The 21874-nt window shown below is 43.6% G+C and overlaps 1 protein-coding gene across 3 annotated transcripts in view; it reads right to left on the reverse strand.

Annotated features, from left to right (window-relative positions):
* ETV6 (ETS variant transcription factor 6) overlaps window positions 1-21874 on the reverse strand; it is a 184128-nt gene that overhangs the window by 16405 nt on the left and 145849 nt on the right. For all 3 annotated transcript variants that reach the window (XM_075003294.1, XM_075003287.1, XM_075003300.1), the window contains 3 exons: window positions 20756-20920; window positions 16363-16497; window positions 11790-12335 (listed from right to left, as the gene is read on the reverse strand). In XM_075003294.1, the coding sequence (XP_074859395.1) occupies window positions 11790-12335; window positions 16363-16497; window positions 20756-20920 (846 nt within the window). The remainder of the gene's footprint in view (window positions 1-11789; window positions 12336-16362; window positions 16498-20755; window positions 20921-21874) is intronic.

The raw sequence follows: 21874 nt of genomic DNA on the forward strand, positions 1-21874 counted from the left end.
TCAGCTGGGGGTCAGGTGCTTCATGGGACACAGCTGACCCCCACTATCATGAAGGCTTCAAGGCCTTGTCCACTTGCAGATTTGCACCAGTTTAACCTACAAGTATAAACTGAAACCAACTTGATTAAATTGGTGAAAACTCCTGTGTGAACGTTTTTATTCTGATTTAAACCAAGCTTATTTCTGTTCAGTTTAAGCTTGCTAAATCCACGCCACTCCTACATCAAATAAGTGTGTCCACACAGGGGTTTACACTATTGTAACTACAGTGGTACAATGTGTTTGTAGACAAGGCCTTAGTTACTGCGGTGAACATAGCCCAGGAGTGCACAACATCCAGTTAGGGGTTAGGTCTTTGAGGTACTGAATGCCTCCTTTGATGTGTTTCGCAGCCAGTTGACGTCAGTGGCGACTGCAGGCACTCATCCCACCTGTCTCACTATGGTATTTATGGAGTACTAGGTGCTGAAGTACAGCAGAATGAGGAATGACAGAGAGGTAGCTGTGTTAGTCTGTATTCTATCAAAACAAAACAGCAGTCCAGTAGCACTTTAAACACTAACAAAATAATTTATTAGGTGATGAGCTTTTGTGGGACAGACCCACTTCTTCAGCAGACTGAGGGAAGCTGGAGCCTGAGAAATACTATTGCCTTCCAATACTGTTGTTGCTTCAAGCTTCCAGGTGTGCTAAATGGGCCCTTTATGTAACAGGTGGTCCCTGTGACCACAGATATAGGACAAAGGCCGATCAGCTGTCATGTAGACGTAGCCTAATAGTCCTACTTAACAACAGCTTCATTAATAAATTCATTAAGTTGCAGAGCTTTACCATTTAGGTGGTGGTTGGTAGCACTAGCTGGTCTTTTGTTAATCCACAGGGTGTGTATGTGTGTATACACACGAGTGTGTGAGCTCCTGCCTTGCGTGCCGATGAAAATCAGCTCATGTGCCAGGGATTACTGACCCCTGTTCTGGGTTATATTGAAAAAAATCCCTTCCTATGCAGACATCATTAGGGCCTGATTCTCATTCACATCACTCTGGCTGCACAGCGGGACCTTTGGGTATGTCTTAAACAGTTACAGCTACACAGCTGCAACTATGCCACTGTAGTGCTTTTGTGTAGACACACATATGTCAGCCTAGTGCTGTATACACTGAGGATTAGGTCAGCACAGCTTTCCTGGATTTCTCACGCCCCTGAGAGATGTTGGTATGCAGATGTAAGTTCCCAGACCATCCCTTACAGTGCGTGTAAATTACAGTTTAGAAGGACCACCATGTAAATGAGGCTAGGTCCATATAAAGCATTTACTTCAGTAGCAACTCATGTCACTCCAGGTGTGAAAAATCCACACACCTGAGGAACACAGTTAACCCCCCCAGGTAGATGGTGCCCACCAACACAGCTACCACCTCTTATGGAGGCAGAGTAATTAAGCTGGTAGGACCACTCCCTCCCATTGACTTAGAGCAGGGGAGGCCAACCTGAGCATGAGAAGGAGCCAGAATTTACCAGTACACCTTGCGAAAGAACCACAGTAATATGCCAGCAGTCCTCATCGGCCCCCACCCCCTGCCAATCAGCGCTTTCCTCTCATTCCCTGTGCCTGCTCCCCACTGCTGTCAGCTGTTTCACAGCATGCAGGAGGTTCTAGAGCACGGTGGGGGGAGAGGATGTGGCAGGCTCAGAGGTGGGTGCAGGAAGGGGCAGGCCTTGGGAAATGACAGAATCATGGAACTGGAAGGAGCCTCAAGATGTGATCCAGTCCAGTCCCCTGCACTCATGACAAGACCAAGCACCACCTAGACCTCTGGTGTCCAACTAGTTCTGAAGCAGCAGCCGCTACAGTGCTACGCTAAAAATGTATTTATCGTTCAAGCCAGATAGCCACGCTCAACTGGCAAAACACACTGGAAAGTTGGTGCCAGTAGCTCCAGCCCCAGAGTGGGAACCTATGCAAGGAGCCACATATTGACTTCTGAAGAGCCACATGCAGCTCTACTCCCATGGGTTGGCCGCCCCGCCATAGACCATCTTTACCAGTAGTGCGCCAGTGGCACAGCTGCACCGGTGCAAGTATGTAGTGTAGATCGACACTCCTGTTATTGATGCAGTGAGGGTCAGGTTTGTGGGCCACTTTTCCACTGATTTGTGGGCACCACCTCCTCGAGAAGCATGAAGAAAGTCAATGGGAGATTGATGGAGCCACCAATGCTGACGTCAGTTATGTTGGTGGGAGCCTGACTGCACACAAGACTTTCGCTACCAACATAATTTTCAGCACTATGGTGATAGATTTGCTCCCACCAGGGTCAGTCAGCCCAATACTGAGAAAGGTGTCAGCAGGTAGTGATTAATGCACTAAACTAAGGCCTTATTTTCACAGCCAAAAGAGGTGTATTGTTTTTGCTCCTGGATCTAATTAACATGAGTGAGCCCTACTGAGCTAAAAACACAGGATTGGTCTACACTACCACCGTAAATTGAGCTAATTTAGGTAACTTCAGTTATGTGAATAGCGTGAACCGAGACGGATTAAGAACAGATGGGGCCCTGGGACAACACAGTCACAAGCCTCCCCACCAGTATGTTAAAATATTAATGTGTCATCAGTTTTTTATGATATAAAATCTATTCATGCTTATTATTACTCATGGTGCATAATTAAATTACACATAAATTAATTTTAAAATAAGAATGATGCAACACATTTATTTTGTTCCATAAAGCAAAGTTATGGTGCCACGGGGTCCCTGGGCCTAGGGACCCTGGGGCAACTGCTCCTTTTGCCCTTATGTTAACTCACCACTGAGCGTTTTCAAAATCATCCCTCGTGTAAGTAAGAATACAGATTGCACAGTCAAATCACAATGGCTTGAACTGTCAACTATTTCTTCTTGCAATCAAGGGAAGATCAGTTGGTTGCAGCTTGCAAGACAGTTTACAGTCTAGCACAGGGGTCAGCAACCAAAACAGCATGAACAGCCATTTTTTTCGATATCAGTTAAAAACCTCAACAATTCAAGAGCCGCAATGCATGTGAATATGCGACAGTCCTTAACAAATAACATCAAACCACACTTTTTGTAACCGCTGTTTTAAGAACGGTGCACACACACACAATGATTTGTAACGTGAAACATGTTGACTGCAGGATGTTCCCAAACTTTTTCTTCACACTTTACATGTGTGTGTTTGTACCACCGTCTTCCTGACTTTCACTCCCAAACCTATTTTATTAACGCCAATTTTATTTCATGTTTAATTTCAGTTTTCTTTCTTAAAATGTGTGCTGCCCTTCACAGCAGGAGTGCCGCAAGCTTCCTTTTCCTTTTCAAAATCAAGATTTTATTAGCAATACGATCAAAACACCGATATAGGACAGTATCCCACAATGCACTGCACCTATTAAAGGGGGAGTTATCCAAGATTGAGATCACATATCGTTTGCTATGTAGATATGAGTTGTTCATTTTTGGGCTTTTAGATGTTCACCATTTATCAAAAATAAGCCAGAGGGTTTTTTGTTTATTTTTAACTTTGCAAATTTAGCGAGCCACAAAGAAGTCTTTAAAGGTCCACATGCGGCAGTAGGTTGCAGACCCCTGGTCTATCATCTCAGTTGGCACAATGAAGATAACACTTTCACTTGCTCAGCTGCAAGATGAGTTGGAGAGGGAAGGAACAACAATCATATATGACAGCTAAGTGCATAATTGACTAGAAAGCCTGAGGGCTTGCCTTCACAAGGAAACTGACTAGAGTAGCTATTCCAGCATAATTATTCTGCAGTATCTCCCTGCATGGATATTTTATTGAGAAACAGCAGTGATTTTAGTCCCTTCAGAAAGTGCAGCAATTGTTCCAGAGGAAAATCACTTTCATTCCAAAACAGAGTATCTGCATGAGGGAGTTATCCTGGAATAGCTATGTCAGTCTGTCTGCCCAGTGCAGACAAGTCATTACTGAAAGGGGAACTGAAAGGGTTTTGTGATTTGAACACATGATTCTAGGTTTCTGCTGTGACAGTGGACAGTAATACAATCACTGTTTCAGTCGTAGGGCCAGGAGTGACCTTGTTTGCCTTGACATTTTACTACCCTGTGCCTCAATTTCCCTATCTATGAATTGAGAATAATAACAAAAGGGTATTGTGAGGCTTGATTCATTATTATTTTCAAAATACTTGGAGATCCTTGGATGCAAGGCACTACAGAAATCCCATATTCCAATTTGGTTTCATCAGCATTTAAAAACAAGTGCTTTGGGGGATGTGGTCAAAGACAGGTTTAACGCACACTTTCATGTTATGTCATGGTGTAGCTGGACCTAGTATTTCCCCCAACAGAAGCTAGACTTTCTGTTCCCCAACAACTTCTGGGGAAGTGGGAACACCCATATGTCTTTCTATTGCCTTCTCTGCCTTGGCTGACTATTTAGTATGCAAGCTCTCTGGGGTAGGGATTGTCTCACTATGCGTTTATACAGTAGCTAACACAATAGAGCCTGAATCTCTGGAGGTATTAGTACAATGCAAATAATGAATAATGACATTGGAGCTGGAAGGTGCATTCCTTACATGGAGCTACGAGTTAATAATATCAGTAACTGTAAGGGTTGTCTATACACAAAGTTGTACTGTTAAAACTTGACCAGTATAGTTAGAATGGTACAACCCTGTTAATGTGGAAACAGTTACACCTGTAGAGAGCCGCTTATACTCATTAGAGGTTATTCCTGTACAGAAATGGGAATGAACTCCACTGGTATAAGGCCCTTTGATACCAGTCTAAATATGTCTGCACTAGGGATATTTTACCAGTATAACTAGTTAAGGTTAAAAAAAAAGTCACCCATTAACTGACACCTCTGCTCCTCTGAACACTGGTGTTCCATAAACAACACATAGTTGTGCCACAAGTGTTTGGAAAAATACACTGCTGGTATATATTCTCTGTTATGAAAACCAGATACTATGTTGCTACTTCATTGCTATGATACCTGATCATTTTGTTTTGTTGTATATGTGTCTGTTTGCCTCTTCTTCTTCTTCTTTTTTTTGGTTTGACAACAATTTTTTCTGCAGAAAATTTTTCATGGGTGTTCTGCATTAAAAATATTATTGTTTGGTGTTCTCTGGTCTCAAAATAGTTTAAGAAACACTCATTTACACAATGCAGCTTTTAGTCATACAGTTCCTTACATCTTTCATCACACAACCTTTCACAAACACCATACTTCCCAATTCTCAGTTATACTACAGAAGAACTGTGGAAAAACTGTGGTAAAGGTAGGTTATCACCTTTTTCCAAAACTTCAAGCATGGTTGCAAGGGTGAACATCATGTGGTGGGGTTGTGCTGTGGATTACTGAGCTAACTTTTCTTCCCTGGAGAGCTACTACAGCCATTTCCTAAAACACTAACACTAGGAGCTCATGACCTGCTCTAAGGCACTCTCCACTGACTCCATGCTACCCAAAGAGGTTCGGGAGCAGCAACGGAAATTTATACAGGTAATACGAACATTCACATGAACCATGACAAACGTTTCAGGGCATAAGCCAACCTCTAACTCACAAAAGAAACTTGCCCTGTGAGTTGATTATTACACAATTCATTTTGCAGGGGGGTTTCTTTCACCTTCCTGTTAAGTTGCTAATTCTGGCCACAAACATCACTGGTTTAGGGCAGTATGGCAATTCCTATACTCATGTGCCCCCATGGCGCCAGATGAGCCAGCCCTAAGCAGGTTGGAAGAGCACATTCTATGCACTAATTTAGTACGTATAGCGGGTATTGGTCCAATTGATGTTAATACCATGAGTCCCATTGACTTGAAGAGTGCCAGGATTTTACTCTGCTGTAGCCTGTGCCCTTATGGGTATTATGTCTGTCATAGGTGCAAAGTTTGCAGGAGTGCCTGCCAAGGCACTGGCCTCTGACCCTACCCCATAACATGTGGAAACATCTTTAAGGACTGTCTAGCAGAGTGATAAAAATACCTTCCAAGTACATGTGAATTAGTATTAATGCCAGAGCTTTTAAATCCCTACTTTCATAATACACTCATACGATTAATTTTACACACTCTCTTGAATATTGAAGTGTCTCACTGAAATATGTAAAAAAATAAAATTACAGATACTGATACTGGACTTGAGTCTGATCTCACATTATTTGTACATGTATGACTTCCGCGGAGTTATTCCTGATTTACACCAGTGACAGTGACAAGTGTACCTACATTTTGTATAAATAAAAGATAGGTAGACCTGATTTGCATGAAAATTAAGACCTCTTTGTCCTCTTGGTACCATAGTGGGGCCTTAAATGTGGAGTATAATGTAGCAAGTATCAGAGGGGTAGCCTAGTTGGTCTCTCTCTTCAAAAACAACAAGAAGTCCTGTGGCACCTCATAAACTAGCACATATTTTGGAGCAGAAGCTGTCATGGGCAAAGACCCACTTCGTCAGATTGCATCTGATGACTGGGTGACTTTTATAAATGTAGCATATACCAACTTTAAGGACCTTTTGCCCTGTCAGAGAAGCATAAAAGTGGCCTCGTGCAAATGAGAATCGGGTCCTGCATTTTAAAATGTTTGCTGAAAAGAGAAAATATTTTATTGTCAAATTAGTATTTTGAGAAACGATGTTACACAAAATTTGAATAACAGATTAATCATCCAGTGGGTGGAAGTCATTCTTTTCTCTGACAAACCATCCAGAGTTCTATCGATTGAGTTTCTGAAAACAGGATGTTTGTGGATGATGGCAACAAATAACAGTATCGTGTATATGTTTCTTTTTCCTTTTTTAATGGGAGAGGGAATGTTACATTTCAAATGAGGAAAGCTGAGGGCCAAATACTACTCTGCCGCGCACCATTTGCAACCTGAAGGTAGTGTGAGGGTGTATGTCTGGGTAGAATTTGGCTTCTAATATTTTAAACTTCAAATATATTTCTCTTTTGGGGATGACTTTGTGTCAGCAAGGCCTCTATGTTAATAAGCTCAGTGGCAGACTTCCGGGCTCCATGTACATACACACAGCATGCTCATACCTGCAGACATTTTTCCTGCACTAGCACCTACACACAGAGGTAATGGGTTCGCCCACCCACACTAGGGTGACTCTGTTTCCTTAAGCCAAACACAGGACACCCTGGGAGGGTGGGGGGCATCTCCCCGGCTGTGGCTGCCAACCAAGTGCAGCTCCCTGGCTGACCCATGCTACGGGCGCCAGAACGGGGCTGCCACCCCAGGAGGAAGCTCCCTGGTTGCAGAGGCAGATGCCATGTGGGGCAGGAGAGGGCAATTCACTGTCTGCCTCACACCGCCAGGTTCCCTGGCTCCAGGGGGATTGCTACCTTGTGGCAGGGTGTTCCTGGCCTGCAGTGGGCAGCTCTGGCTCCTGGCTGCCTCATGCCTCAGGGCATTGGGAATGGGGCTGCCAACCCACAGGGGACCTCCCTTGCTGCCCCATACCTTGGGGTACTGGCAACAGGGCTGTAGCCTCACTGGCAAAGCTCCTGGCTTCCCCAAGCTGTGGAGAGCCAGGAACAGGGTAGCAGCTATGCCGGTGTGGCTCCCAGTCGCTGGGAGCCGGGAACCAGGCGGCAGCTGCCCTGTTGTTCCTCTTGGCTCCCCCAAGCTACAGGGAGCTGGGAACCAGGCAGCAGCCATGCTGGTGCTCTTCCAAGCTCCCCAAGCTGAGGGGAGCCAGGAAAGGGGTAGCACCCGTACTGATGCGGCTTCCCTGAGCCACAGGGAGCCAGGAACTAGGTGGCAACTAAACCCCCTGATTGGGGAAAAGGGCAGCTCAGCAGGGGGCCGGAATAAGGGGCAATTATCCCTTTTGTTAAATAAATCAGTATGTCTTCCTGGCGTCTGAAATATGGGGCTGTCCCAGCCAAAACAGGATGGATGGTCAACCTAACCTGCACACACAGTGACACAGTGTTCACTTCTCATATTCATTTCTCCATACAAAAATGCCTTGTTTGACTAGACAGCCACCCACGGGTTCAGAAGAACAAACCACCATGGGTTAACTTTGCTCTTCTGAAGGCATTTGCTCTTTTACCGTCTTATGAAGGGATAAAGCCCTTATCTCTTAGGCTGTGTCTACACTAGCCAAAAACTTCAAAATGGCCACGCAAATGGCCATTTCGAAGTTTATTAATGAAGTGCTGAAATACACAGTCAGCACTTCATTAGAATGCGGGCGGCCGCGGCACTTCGAAATTGACGCGGCTCACCTCCGCATGGCTCATCCAGACGGGGCTCCTTTTCAAAAGGACCCCGCCTACTTCTAAGTCCCCTTATTCCCATCTGCTTATAGGAATAAGGGGACTTCGAAGGAGGCGGGGTCCTTTCGAAAAGCAGACCCGTCTGGACGAGCCGCGCGGTGGCGAGGCGCGTCAATGTCGAAGTGCCGCGGCCGCCCGCATGCTAATGAAGCGCTGAATATGCATTTCAGCGCTTCATTAGTAAACTTTGAAATGGCCATTTGCGTGGCCATTTCGAAGTTTGGGGCTAGTGTAGACACGGCCTTAGCATACAGCTTAGGAGACCCTTCTTTGCTGAACAACCTATCCACAACCCTAACTATTTAGGTGGCTTTTTGGAGTACGTTTAGTTCCTCACTGTTGCTTTGGGGCACGTACACTGAGGAGGCCTTGTGGCCTAGTGGATAGGGCGCTGCACTGGAACTCAGTGTTCTAGTCCCAGCTCTGCCATTAAGTGTGCTGGGTACTCGTGGCTAAGTCACTTCAACTTCTCCTTGCCTCAGTTTGCCCTTCTGCAGACAGCTGCTCAGATACTATAGTAATGAGTCTATTGAAAAAAAAATACGTAGAATCAAGTAGATATCAACCTCCTCTGGAAAGTGCTTTGTGATCCAGTTAAGAAAAGTGCCATATGAGAGTTAGCTGATGTTATCATTGTAATTCTCAAGGTTCTTTTATTTCAAAACAGCATTTCCCTCAACCTACCAAGCACCTCACGTGACACGAGTAGTATTATGAAAGGTGGGAATTCCAAACAGATAAGGGACTAGTCTTGGCATAAGATCTTAATCTTGACACAGAAACAGATTGTGTACAAAATTAAATAACTTTATGACAAATACTCTGCACAGGTAGAAGGAGCACATTATTACCAGAACTTTTTCCCGTTAGGGGTCCAGTGCTACTCTCATTGAAGTCAATAGTGAAACTTATTTCCTTTGACTTCCATAGGCATAACCCTCAGGCCATATGTGCTTTTTCACTGAGTAGTATCTGGCTGTAGTGAACAGGAATTCAGAAATATCCAGTGTAAAGAGCTTATGAGCCCTTTCGTGGCCCTCCTTACGTTGTGGAAACTATCTGAACTCTGCCAGAGCAGCACATACATAGCTAGGCCTTGCATGTTGTACACAATTATAAACATGGCTATTTGGACCCCATGGTACCCAGGTAGTTACGTTTGTTGGGTAAAAATACACAACACCAGTGCTGACAATTGCTGCAATGCCCAGCATGCTTTCTTTGGGGAATTCCCCTTCAAGACATGTGGGGGACTACGGCCAGAGCTCCAGCTTGCCACAGCAGCCCCAGGTGGGGCACCAGGGCCGGAACACTGCTGTCCCTCAGCAGCATCCAGCAGGGCCAGAGCCCTGGGGCACTGGCTGCAGTAGCAAGCCACAGCCAGAGAGCCAGGGAGCCGCAGCTACAGGGTCAGTTGGGGGTGGCCAGGGACAGGGGTGTTAACCTCCCCCGGTCTGGCAAAATCCCTCATTCGGGACCACTGAGTTTCTGAGGGTTCTGGATCAGGGAGGTACAACCTGTACCTTAGAGACCACACATTATTGAAACGAGCCCAACTCAAACCTTCAGACTTCCCTCACCCATTGGACAGCCTGCAGTCTCCAGGGAGGTGGAGTGCAAAGATAATGTCACCAGCAGAGTGCCTGCTCTTACATTACACCAAGCAGAACTGCCAACTTGCTAAAGGCCAAATGTGAGACACAGTGTAGAAACTCAGGGAGAAAACTCAAAATAATGTGGGGTTCATTCCTGTAATGTAACTAACTCTATAACTTTTCCTTCAACAGGGTGAGGGTCTATGGCCTACATTATGCAGTAGGTTAGATTATCATAATGGTACATTTTAACTTTAAAATTCATTAATGTATGATTCCTTTTATTGCCAGTAAAAGTGAAAAGGCCCCAGATGTGTTGAAAATGCAAGGAACTTTGGAACTGAGCGAGGCCTTAAAATGAGGGACAACTTGGAAGTCTGATACCAAATACAAGCCTGTGCCCCTCACTGGGCCTAGACATTGCAAACCTGACCTTAATTTTCTGAAATGAGTTTTCTGTAGGCATAAAAGTGTGAAATGTCCTCTTCACTTGGTTATTTGGGGCATTCAGCACATATTTCTAAAGTGGTTGGATTTCCCCCCCACCTGATCTATTTACAGTTCTCTTTTATGCACAAAAAACATTTTCTGTAACCTCAGTTTCCTGATTCAGCAGATGTGATGTCAATTATTTACGATAACATAAGTGAGACAATGCCTGAGGTTTGTGTGGGATGGAGGTAAATTTGAATCTGTAAAGAGGGACAGGGCTAGTACTGAGACACAGCGGAGAGGCCTACAAAGTAGCCCTCTCTGAGGGAAGCCAGAGTGACCACCTCACAAGACTGGGCCTGATCCTACAAGCTGCTCAGCAACCCGTTCATCACGCAGCATGCCTCCACTTCCCACTCATGTCACCTTCCAGTAGCTCCTCAGTATTTTGCAGGATCAAACCCCATTGTGGGTGGGACAATCCAGACCATCCCTTATGTCCCAATAGTCTTTAAAAAATTTGTCCAAGAAAGTAGTAGCCTTCCCACAAGGACAAATCCTAATAAAAAGTCGGACATCTAGTGGAGTAATGTCTTAGAGGGGAATGATAGCAGTTGGTTATGTTTATATTAGCTTAATTTACTGCACTGATTCTCATTTTCATTGCTAGGTAAGCATATCTCGGTTACATGTCACAGAGGCTGACAGTTGTTCCTTTTGGACAGATAACAGAGGAGTCCCAACTGTGGAATTTGTAGGGGAGCACCCCTCCCTCACCATTTTCCCCACAGTGAAGGCATTACTTCAGCAATTATGAACCATTTTTAGTTTTTTTCTGGTCAGGTAATGTCTGGAAAAAGGAGTTACGGGTCTGAGATAAAGCCAAAGGCTTTTAAAGTGCTGTACGGTCATTAACTGACTTGTGGAAATTGCAGAATGGGTCATTAACATTATCATAAAACCTTTTATTCCAGGCATTCTAATGCTGTTGAGCTTCTGATGGGGCTCCCCCCGCCCTGGGCCAGTTTGGAACATTTGTTTCTCTCTGTTCCGAGGCCACTACCTACTCTGTCAGGGCAAGCTCCATTTCAAAGAGTTTAATCTTACAACTAATTGGGAGTGGGTAACAGCTGGTAACTAGGAGGCAGGACTCCAGAATTCTAATCCTAGTTTTGTGACTGTCTATTTGTTGTTGGATCCTGAACAAGCGACTCTACACGTCTGCTTATCTACCTGTATAACTGGCTTCAATAATACTTGTCAGCCTCCATGATGAAAGTTGTGAAGCTTACAAAATACCTGTACATTTCTGTAAGATTATAAAAGCCCAAAGGAAACGTAAAATGTCACTGTTAACAATTGTTCATGGTTCATTTGATTACTGCATGGCAGACTCTGAATGACATTCCTGGGCTTCTCTGTTGCCTAGAAATTATCACACTTACCTGCTATTCTTCCAATTGGCATTGCATGCTCCTCAGGAGGGGAGACGGACACCATGATGTGGTTCATATATGCTAACTCTTCCCGGTGGGACAAATTGATAGGCTTTACCTCCCTGTGTAGCCCATCCTCAGACAACCGGGGTGGTTTGAATTCTACAGAATGCCTGGGGTTCAGTATCAAAGGGTGCATGATGGGGCTAGGCATCAGTTGGATGACCCTGGTGTTCTCCTGGCGGGGGCTGGAAGACTTCTGAAGTACTTCTGGAGGGGGCGGGCAGTGGTTGTTCTCTATAGGAGACACTGACAGAGGGTAGGACTCTTGGTGGTTGTTCTCTTGGTGATGCCTTGTCCCTGGGGCCCTGTCAGCTGGAGAGAGGCGGCGGACAGTGTTATCCAATGGGGACTTCAGTGACCGCTGCTCAGGGTCTGGAGATGGCCGGTGATTGGTGGTGATAGGTGATCTAGGGCGATGCAACAGTTCAATGGTTGGGGGGTTGTGATGGACTGTTTCTGCTGATGGTCTTGGAGGTCGCTGGATAAAGTTTTCTGAGGAGAAAAGGTGAAAAACAGATCATGACTAGTATGACAGAACAAAAAAACTCAAGACTGGATGCCTTTCTGGAGAATGTGCTCTAACCCAAGTTATTTGGCTCAATATAGGAGTAATGGAGTGAAATGTAATGGCCTGAGATATATAGGTGGTTACAGTGGATTTCTGGACTACAGCTCTGGGAATCTACAAACTCCCTGACATATGTTAACATAGTCTTCATTGTAACTGAGAGGTGGGGTGTGTTGTCTAAGGCTTTATCTATACTACACAGCTTTTAGTGATGACACAGCTGTGCTGCTAAAAGTCAGACAGAGTAACCAGCATTTGTTGACTGTTGTGCTGTCAAAATACTTCCACCCTCAAGAAGTGACATCTGCGTTGTCTTCAGGAGAGAGCTCCTAGTGACAATGATTCACACTGGTACTTGCTGTGGCAAAATTTGTGTCTTCAGGAGGCGTGTGTTTGGGTGTGCGGATGCTTAAAACCTCTGAACAACAAAACTTGGGTTGTTCAATTGCCAGTGTAGACATAGCCTAAGACAGTAGGAAACTCATAGTTAGGTCATCTAAGTTTTAACTGCCAGCTCTCCAAAGAGTTTCCTGTGTGACTTTGGACAGGTGGCCTATACTATCACAACTTCTGTCCCCTCACCTATAAAAAATATGATTGTTGTTTGCATAGGATTTCAAGATCCCTTGAGGAAAGCTACTATATTAGATAAGCTACTATGATCAATTTTCTTTTGGGCTGTCTTCAAACCCGAACACCAACAAATAAGACAACATAACCTGGCTTTCCTACAATAATTCAGCAGTCTGAGCTTTAAAGCCACATTATGTGAGAGGCGCTCCATTAGTAGCACAAAATAGAGGGTTACAAGAAAAACTTTATGCGTGGCTGCTTAATGGGGGACATGTGAAGGATGGTGTTAGGCCTCAGACAGCTTTACTTCTGTGCACAGGCTTGGATGCATGTTTTATCTTTCATTTTGTTCTGCTTGCAGAGACTGTTAATGAAAACCTGCATGACATTGAAAACTAGAGACCAAAGCCAGTAGGCAGAGGGGCTCAATGCATGGGAAGAATACCAAATAGTTTAGTCATAGTGCTGTGAAAATCAAAGATTAAAAACAAAACCCCATAAAACCAAACCCGTTAGATCCCGTTGTTCATACCACAACCTAACACTCCACTGGCAGGATGTTTTACCTGATACTCAGCCTAAATTGCACCCCGTCACCCACTATAAACCCTCTACAAGAGTCTCCACTAAGATTTTTGTTGTTGCTGTTGGATTATTCCAGATAAGAACCTCTTAGAGTGTCTGATGCTGGAAAAAACAGTATATACTTTTTGGATAGGTCTTTTAACATGAGTAGTGGCTTTAAAATTAAGGACAGCTCACTAAGCATGGATACCATCTGCAAGGGTTGTTAACGCCTGCAAAACATGCCATTTGCTTCAACTAACAGAAAGTGAACTGATTTTGACTGATTAAGGCCATAGCTTTCTGAGTAGAAAGCTACCAATAGAGAGCGAACAAGGTGGGTGAAGTAACATCTTTTTATTGACCAGCTTCAATCCTATGCAGAGCTTGTATCTCTCAGCAACAGAAGTTGGTCCAATGAAAGATATTGCCTCACCCACCCTATCTCACTAACACCCTGGGACCAAAACATCTACAACAGCCCTGCAAGAAACAGAGAGCAAAGGCTAATAGGTTTTTACCTAGAAAAACAAAGATCACATTTCAGCCTGTTTGCCAATTGCCTCAGGTGATAAGAGCAGGAAACTGTTAGGCACATGTCAACAACCAAAACAGGTAAATGTCACTGTCTTTATTTGTTGACTCATTTGCTCTGCTCTTTTAAGAAGGCTTGTTTGCCTTGCTCTCACCTGTCAAGGGACCATTACCCTTTGAAACCCCCTATTCAGGCAGAAAGGAATCTATGGGCTCCCTGCCTGCACTGGAATCCACACAGGCTGCAGTAGAGTGATCACCATGAACCCAAGGACAACCCTAAACAACCACTTCTCTGCTATGGGGAAGTGGTAATTCCAGTCAGCACTGGCTCAGTGACCTTAAACTGACCCATCCACCAATAGGTACCTCCATGATTTGCTGGCGGTCACCAGGGTTCTTGTGAGGCCTAGAAGGAAGCTATGACTGTGTGAAGTTTATGATTCCTATACCTGAAGTCATAAACAAGAACAATTTATTTGTGTAACTAGTTAGGACAGTAACAACGATATGGCAAGAGGAAATGAAACTTCCAGATCTGGGCTATGCTCTGACTGCACTTGATGAAAAACAAAAAGGTTAATAATGGGGCTTCAAAATGGGTTTAACATTCATTGTGGGCAAAGATGACTTTGAGTTTGACCAATTCATGTGGAAAGGCCCAAAAACATGCTAGAACATGGGTCAAAAACAATGTCTAGAATCATGCCTCGTTACTGCAGCTGAATTGTGCTTAAGAAAGGATGTTCGGTCATCACAGATGATACCTAACATTCATTAACCACAACACAAGGAAAATCCATTTAATTATGACTGCTTCCTCCAGACTTGGCTATAGTCATATACAGCCCTGTTTTCCATAGGCTGTCCAATTAAACTGCTACATATTCACTACAATGTATTATGCTCATTCTTGGACTATATGAGCAAAGACTCTTGAGAAATGAAAGCACAACCTGTCACCGTGCATTAAGTTCACCCTGACACCTTCTGTATGGGACCTGCGTCTGTATACAGAACTGGAGTGGGACTGCACTCAGCCCAGGAGTCAGAAGGAACGCCTTACACACACCACTCTCCACTGAAACCTCTGGTGGAAACATTATGCAACACTGACTGGCTCCAGAGAGGGGCATATTTCTTCCCCTTGTTCATCAGGAGATGGGATGCTGAAGTAAGGTTCTGTTAATGAGTGGTGGAATAAAGAAGAGCCAAGCAATGAATCTTAGGCTACGGCTACACTAGACATAGAAGTTGACTGCCAATGAGCAATTTTAGCTATACCAATTGCATAGCTAAAATCGATTTATCCATGGTCGACTTCCACATCTATCTACATGGCAGAAGGTTGACCTTCCTTATTCTTCACCTTTTGCAAGGAGTACAGGGGTCCACGTTGACCCCTGGGAGCATCATTTTGCACATGCACGAAATGAAACCCAGCAGGTCGACCGTGAGTGGATTGATCTTCAACTGTAGTGTGGCTGTAGCCTGAGTGTACTCCCATTCAACTCCTCTATCAAACTTGGCAGGACCAAAAAAGGGCTCACTTTGACTTAAATTCCATGCATTGTCCTCTTAATGTGGAAACTGATCCAGTTAAAAATCACTAGTGTTTGTGGCAGGCCTCTGTGGTCCTGCCACTATCTAAGACATAACAGGATAGTTATTTATTTGTTAATTTCTAAAATGTGCTTAATGACAACAACACATGGTGGCAGAGCAATATTTGAAAGAGAAGTATTACAATTAAAGCAAAATTTGAGCATAAAAATGGGCCTGGCACCATGCCATGAATGTCTAAAGTCTCTAGATCCAGCAGAGGAAATGAATTCCAAAGATTAATTCCCCAGTCCCTAATTTACAGCTAGCCGATTGAAAGTCCAATTAGTTTTTTCCCCACCCCCAGAAAACTAGGCCTTCATCAAGGAAAGTTCTGAGCAACGAAGTGGGTTCTATACATAAGCCCCAGAAAAAATTATCCCCACCCGATATATTTTAAACACGCTCTGAAGCAGGACAAAATAGGAAAAAACAGAGAATTATACAAGCAAAATACTATAATATAAAGCACTAAGAATTTGGCAGTGAATCGGCCCAGTGGATCAGCCGAACATTATAATAACTAATGGACTGTTCCATTTCTGAATGGAGAGAGATTGTTTTAAAACAAAATTTTTATTGGTTTAGTCAAAGGAAAAAACGTCCTGACTCCTCCTTATGGCCACATCCAAACTGCTGATGTAATGACACTTCCAGTAATAAAAGAAACCTCATTACCTTCATCGTGGTTCTGGTGTAATATGACCTCTGGCTGAGCATGGAGAGAGTTCCCAGGGTGAAAGAAAGGTGAAAATAACATGCGAGCTTTCCTTTGTTTCAGGATGTGCTGAAGGAGTTCATACAGTACGTCACCTGAAAGACAAAGAGCCAGCTAAAGGAAATGAAAAGCTACAGATCTTTGAAGAAGACTCATTTGGCCATTGGATGCATGAATTCAAAGCCGCGGGTGCCATTTTCATATCTAAAACTGCCGTGGAAAGAATGATGCTGTGCCTGCCTCATCTGTCTCACTCCTGAGTAAGATTCCTTTGCAGTCAAAAAGTTGTGAATGTCACGCAGAGTGAAATGTATATGTGAGGCGGAGAGCAATATAAACTTCAGTCCAATTGCCCTTTTAATAATCCAGTAGATTAATTTTGTATTTCCACATCATCTCCCCTCAGAGGATCTCCAAGCAGTTTACATACATTACTTAATGAAGTCTCACACCTTCTCTTATGATTGTCTCAGTTTTGCAGATGGGCAAAAAGTGGGATAGAATGACTGTCACCAGCCAAAGCTTATACAGCAGGTCAGTGGTAGCACTCAATCTGCACCAAGGTCTCTTGGCTTCAGGCCCTTTGTTTTAACCTGTTTTCAACACCTCCTCCCCTAAACTTTACTATATAATGAAGTTCTATGGAGAAGAAAAATTATATGTCATTTTAAAAAGTCACGAATGCTCCTCCACACCAGTAGGTGCGCTGAGACAGTGATGTTCCTGTGATGTTATGACCAGCTAGGGAAATCTAATGGAATGTTGATACATTCTCCCCATGGCAAATTTAGCAGGTCAGTCAGGCCTAGATCCTCATGGGTAGTGAAGCACCTAACTTCTGCTCTCTTGTAGATGTCAATTCAGGCTCACAAAGAGCTGCATCCCTCAGGGCTAGCACTCACTACCTAGCAGTGCTTCAGCAATCTGTCTCCCATTCCAACAGCACAGCATGGGAACAATTTCCAGCACTGCGAGAGTTCTAGGTAACAATATAGCGGTGTTACAAGAACATATTTTACAGTTACCAGAAGACTGTTTAGAAGATAATTTATGTGGTGATTAATTTACTGGGAGAATATTTCACCTTTCAGTAACCGTCTTCCCTCCAATGGTACACAGGTACATCAGGGCAACGGTGGGCATGTTTTTATGTTTTCTGTTTGTTTATTTGGTTGGTTGGTTGGTTGCTTTTTTTCCCCCCCTCCTATAGCTGGTGACAATGAAGAAGTTAAACGGAAAGAATTAAGCAAAGTACAAAATGCAGGTGACTCGAAGTTCCCTAGAGGTATGTGGTAAATCTTAATAATACCACGTGCAGTCCTTTGCCTGTTTCCTGCACCCAGGTGCAGGAGTCAACAATATTCAACGACAGTACTTTGCCTGAAATGTGAACTAATTTTCTTAGTGTTTAATTGTCTTAATTAAAATGACATCTAGGAGAACTTAGATTTTTCTATTATTGTTATTTTTCCTATTTATATAGCACCTGTAAATCCATTTAATATTGAGCAGTTGCTGCTGTAAATCTCGAAGGATCTACCTGTTGGTCAAAGATTCTAAACCCTTTTTGTCTTCTTAACTATTTTAACCCAAGTCATCTTCATTTGCATAGTTTGACCTTTTGCTCTATTTCTGTGTCTTGGCTGTTTTTACTATCTCAGCGTGACTTTGGGGCACTTCTAATGATGTCTGTAATGTCTGAAAAATTAAATAAAACCAAAACCTCAAAAATGCTGTCACTTTTTCCATATTTAATAAATAATGAGAGACCAGCAAGGGATTTTACCACATAATATGTATTTTACAAAACAAGATAGGAACATACACATACATTGTGCCAGATCATTCTAGGAGAATATGGTTGTCATCCTTTGCCTGAGACCTTGTCTACACACAGCTTTTGGACCAATATAAAGATTTCATGAGTATTGTGATTTCCTACAAAACATTACAATCCCTTGTGTGGCTATATTTGTTATATTGGTATAATGATGTTTATCCTGGTATAACTATTCCCATTAGGGAAGCAGAATAAATCATACTGGTATAATCATATTCATACTGCTATAACTGTATTTATACAAAGGGTTATAATGATATAATTGTTTTGGGGAAAAAAAAATCACACCCTTCACTGAAATACTCCTACAAGTATAGTAAAGGAGGTGCAGCTTCTGAGTGTATGCAAGCCCTTAGATAATTAAATTACATTAGAGCAGAAATGGCATTATTCATTTCCCTGTATTTCATATACAGGAACACCTGGGAAATCAGATCCTGAAATGATATTATCATAGTAACATAAAAATTTTAAGGGCGACCTCTACTCCTGTTATTGCTGTATGTGGCACAGATTTAGGAGGAATTAATGGAATGTTTTGTCAAATGCCTGTCAACATCTACATGAAAAAATCAGAACACAATTTTAAATTGGGTTCACAGCTCAGTAGACAGTAAAACCCAGCTTCACATTCAGCAAAATCTGAGCTCCATACACAGTGGAGGAAGTGAATTCTAGAACGAAGGAGTATCTTCTGTGAATGCTCAGTTCCCAGCCCAGAGATGCTTAAATCCAGCTGATCTCAGCTGTAGTGACAGTACACACAGGGACAAGAGAGATGTCTCTCCTAGGCACTCATTGCTGGGGTAAGGGAAGGCTAGTTACATGCAGGATAGTGGGTGTTATGTACAAAACTTCAGAAGAGTTGTCCTGCCCCAGTGTTATTTATTTATTTATTCAGCAGCCAGGGGGACTTAAGGACATGTTTAAGCACTTTGCTGAATTGGTGCCTGTGTGCCAAAAGAATGGGCCAGATCCTGTAAAAGGATGCTAGTGGGCAGAGGTGCCTTTGGAGAGTCACAAGGTTAGCGTCCTTCAGAACTACGCCACATTTTGATTGGCTATTGCAATGCCATTTGTAATTCTGTCTTTGCACTGGAAGTCTGATAGCAGCTATTCTCCAGGTACTCAGTTCAAGCTGTATGATCATTTCTGGTAGCTGACTGGATTACTAGCTTTTTTACTTAGCAGAGGTACCCTGCACGGTCATATAAAAGAGAGCTAATAACTTTTTACTTCAACCATTCACTGAAATTTAGTTAAACAATTCTGACACAGGAGAGGGAGGAAATTCAGTGTTAATGTAATGCTGGAGGGGGACAGACTGCAGGGAATATAAATACAGGCAGGTGACACACAACCTTCTAAATCGAAATCTTCTGTGTGAGTAAAAGACTAAATAATTTGGCTGCATGCGGATTGATACACACACCTGCCTGGGCATTGCCTTGGGCTGGATTCCAGCCTGTGAGAGAATATGGGCAGAGTAATGGGAAGCCCACAGGAGCTGTAAAATAGAGAAAAGTTCCCCAGGGATGAGTTTTGCAGAAGCTTTTAGCAGCACAATCAACGAGTGAACTGTGAGGCAGAACGCTAATGCAGGCTTCTTAATAGACTGGTGCAGTTGATTAACTCCCTACTGTAGTTGGGTCTGTGAAATAATAAGCCTTTAAAGGACAATGAGCAGTCCCGTGGCACCTTGTAGACTATGGCTATATCTATGCTAGAAGCATCTCTCAATAGCAATGTCTGTTGACAGAGTTGTGCGCCTACACACAAAAGCAGATTGACAGAGCAAATCCACTCTGTCGACAGAGAGCAGCCAGACTGCCCTGCCCTCTGTTGACAGAATGGCTGACTGGAAGCTCTGAAACCAGGGTTGCTCGGTGAACCAGAAGCCCCCTCTGATGACAGAAGTGTCTCTCCTCAGATTTTCAAGGGATAAGACTGTTCAGACAAATGCAGGGTTCTCTCAAGATTCTGTCGACAGAACGCTTTGTGTGTAGATGCTCCGAGTTAAGTCAACAGAAGTCCCCTTCTGTCGACAAAACTCTTTAGTGTAGACAAAACCTAATAGATTAGTCTATAAGGTGCCACAGGACTTCTCATTGTTTTTGTGGATACAGACTGACATGGCTACCCCTCTGATACCTTTAAAGGATGGAGCTGAATGTTCCAAACTGCTGCCAGGTAGTCTTTCTCCATGCTTTGCAGAAGGTTTTAACTAGAGACACACCAGGCACTCACAGTTTAGATTAGGTTCTATACCCTCTCCAAGTTCAAGGGCATTTCAATATCTCTCCCCTCCCCTCTTTCTTATTTTACTGGCTGTTTCACTCTCCTGCTGCCCTGGTTTGCCTGGATGCCCTTGTCTCTCCCTTCCAAGCTCAGCAACTGTGGCTGTCTTTTCTCTGCTCCTTCCTTCTTTCCTTCTCAGAGTCTCTCTCTTTTTCCATCTCTTCCCTGCTGCCCCCCCCCATGACTCCATCTTTCCTTGTGTAGATAAACCTCACCTGAATGAGGAGACCTGTATCGAAAGTCCTCTTTGGTCAGAAGCAGGAGTGCTTTTCCATTCATCTCAAAAGTGTTGCTGTCAATCGGCCTCAAGGAAAACTCCTTCTCTGCCCACTTGAGCCACTGGGACACATCATCCCTGCTCCAGTACACTGGCTGCAAGCCTGTGGGAGACAGAAACACGGTGGTCATGTTAAGGATCTTGGAACAAAGAGCAAGTGATTCAGGGAAAGAACTAGTGGATCACTAAATGCCTTGGCATGCAAATCCTGAGATTGGTCTGGGGAGCAAAATAAAGTCACATCCACACTCCAAACCTTCCCGTGAAGTGCTTTGTTCATCAGCATGGCTATGTCTGCAATACAGAGATCTTCCTAAAGAAACCCTTCTGGGAGTTCTCTTCCGAAAAGACTTCTTTTGGAAGAGTGTGTCCACACACAAACAAGCGGATCAGAAGAGTGATGGACTCTTTCAAAAGACAGTGTCCACTCAGCCCCTGCCTTTCCAAAAGAACGGGCCACGAATTGAAAAATCAGGTGCCATGAAGACTGCTCTTTTGGGGAAAAAAACGGGGCCTGTGGAGCATCTACACACATTTTCTTTCGAAAGAAGCTTTTGGAAGAAGGTGCTCTTCCTGAAACAGGAGTGGAATGGCGCTTTTGAAAGGAGCGCTGCGTTCTCTTGATTTACTTTAGGAAGAATGCTTTTTGTGTGTAGACACTCTGTGGGATCTTTCGAAAGAGCCCCCTTCTTTCAAAAAATCTTTTGAAAGAGCTTGCTAGTATAGATGCAGTTTGCGTGTCTTCCTTTTTACGAAACAAGAAGCAAGCCCACTGCTTTCAATTGCCTGGAGTACTGAGTTTGTGCTGGTCTGCATACAGTTTTGGTATGGTCTCAGAGAGGCAGCTGTGTGATTCTTTATCTTTGCAAAACTAAGCAAGTAGTCGTGTAGCACCTTAAAGACTCAGTTATCTCAGTTCTGCTCCAGAATCTGAAGAAGTGGGTCTTTCCCACAAAAGCTCATTACCTAATAAATAAAACTGTTGTCTTGAAGGTGCTACAGGACTGCTTGCTTAGTTTTTGTATGGATACGTTACTTCTTGTGTTTGAGAGATTTT

Source organism: Carettochelys insculpta, chromosome 1 (genome assembly GCF_033958435.1).
Source record: "Carettochelys insculpta isolate YL-2023 chromosome 1, ASM3395843v1, whole genome shotgun sequence".
Lineage (NCBI taxonomy): Eukaryota > Metazoa > Chordata > Testudines > Carettochelyidae > Carettochelys > Carettochelys insculpta.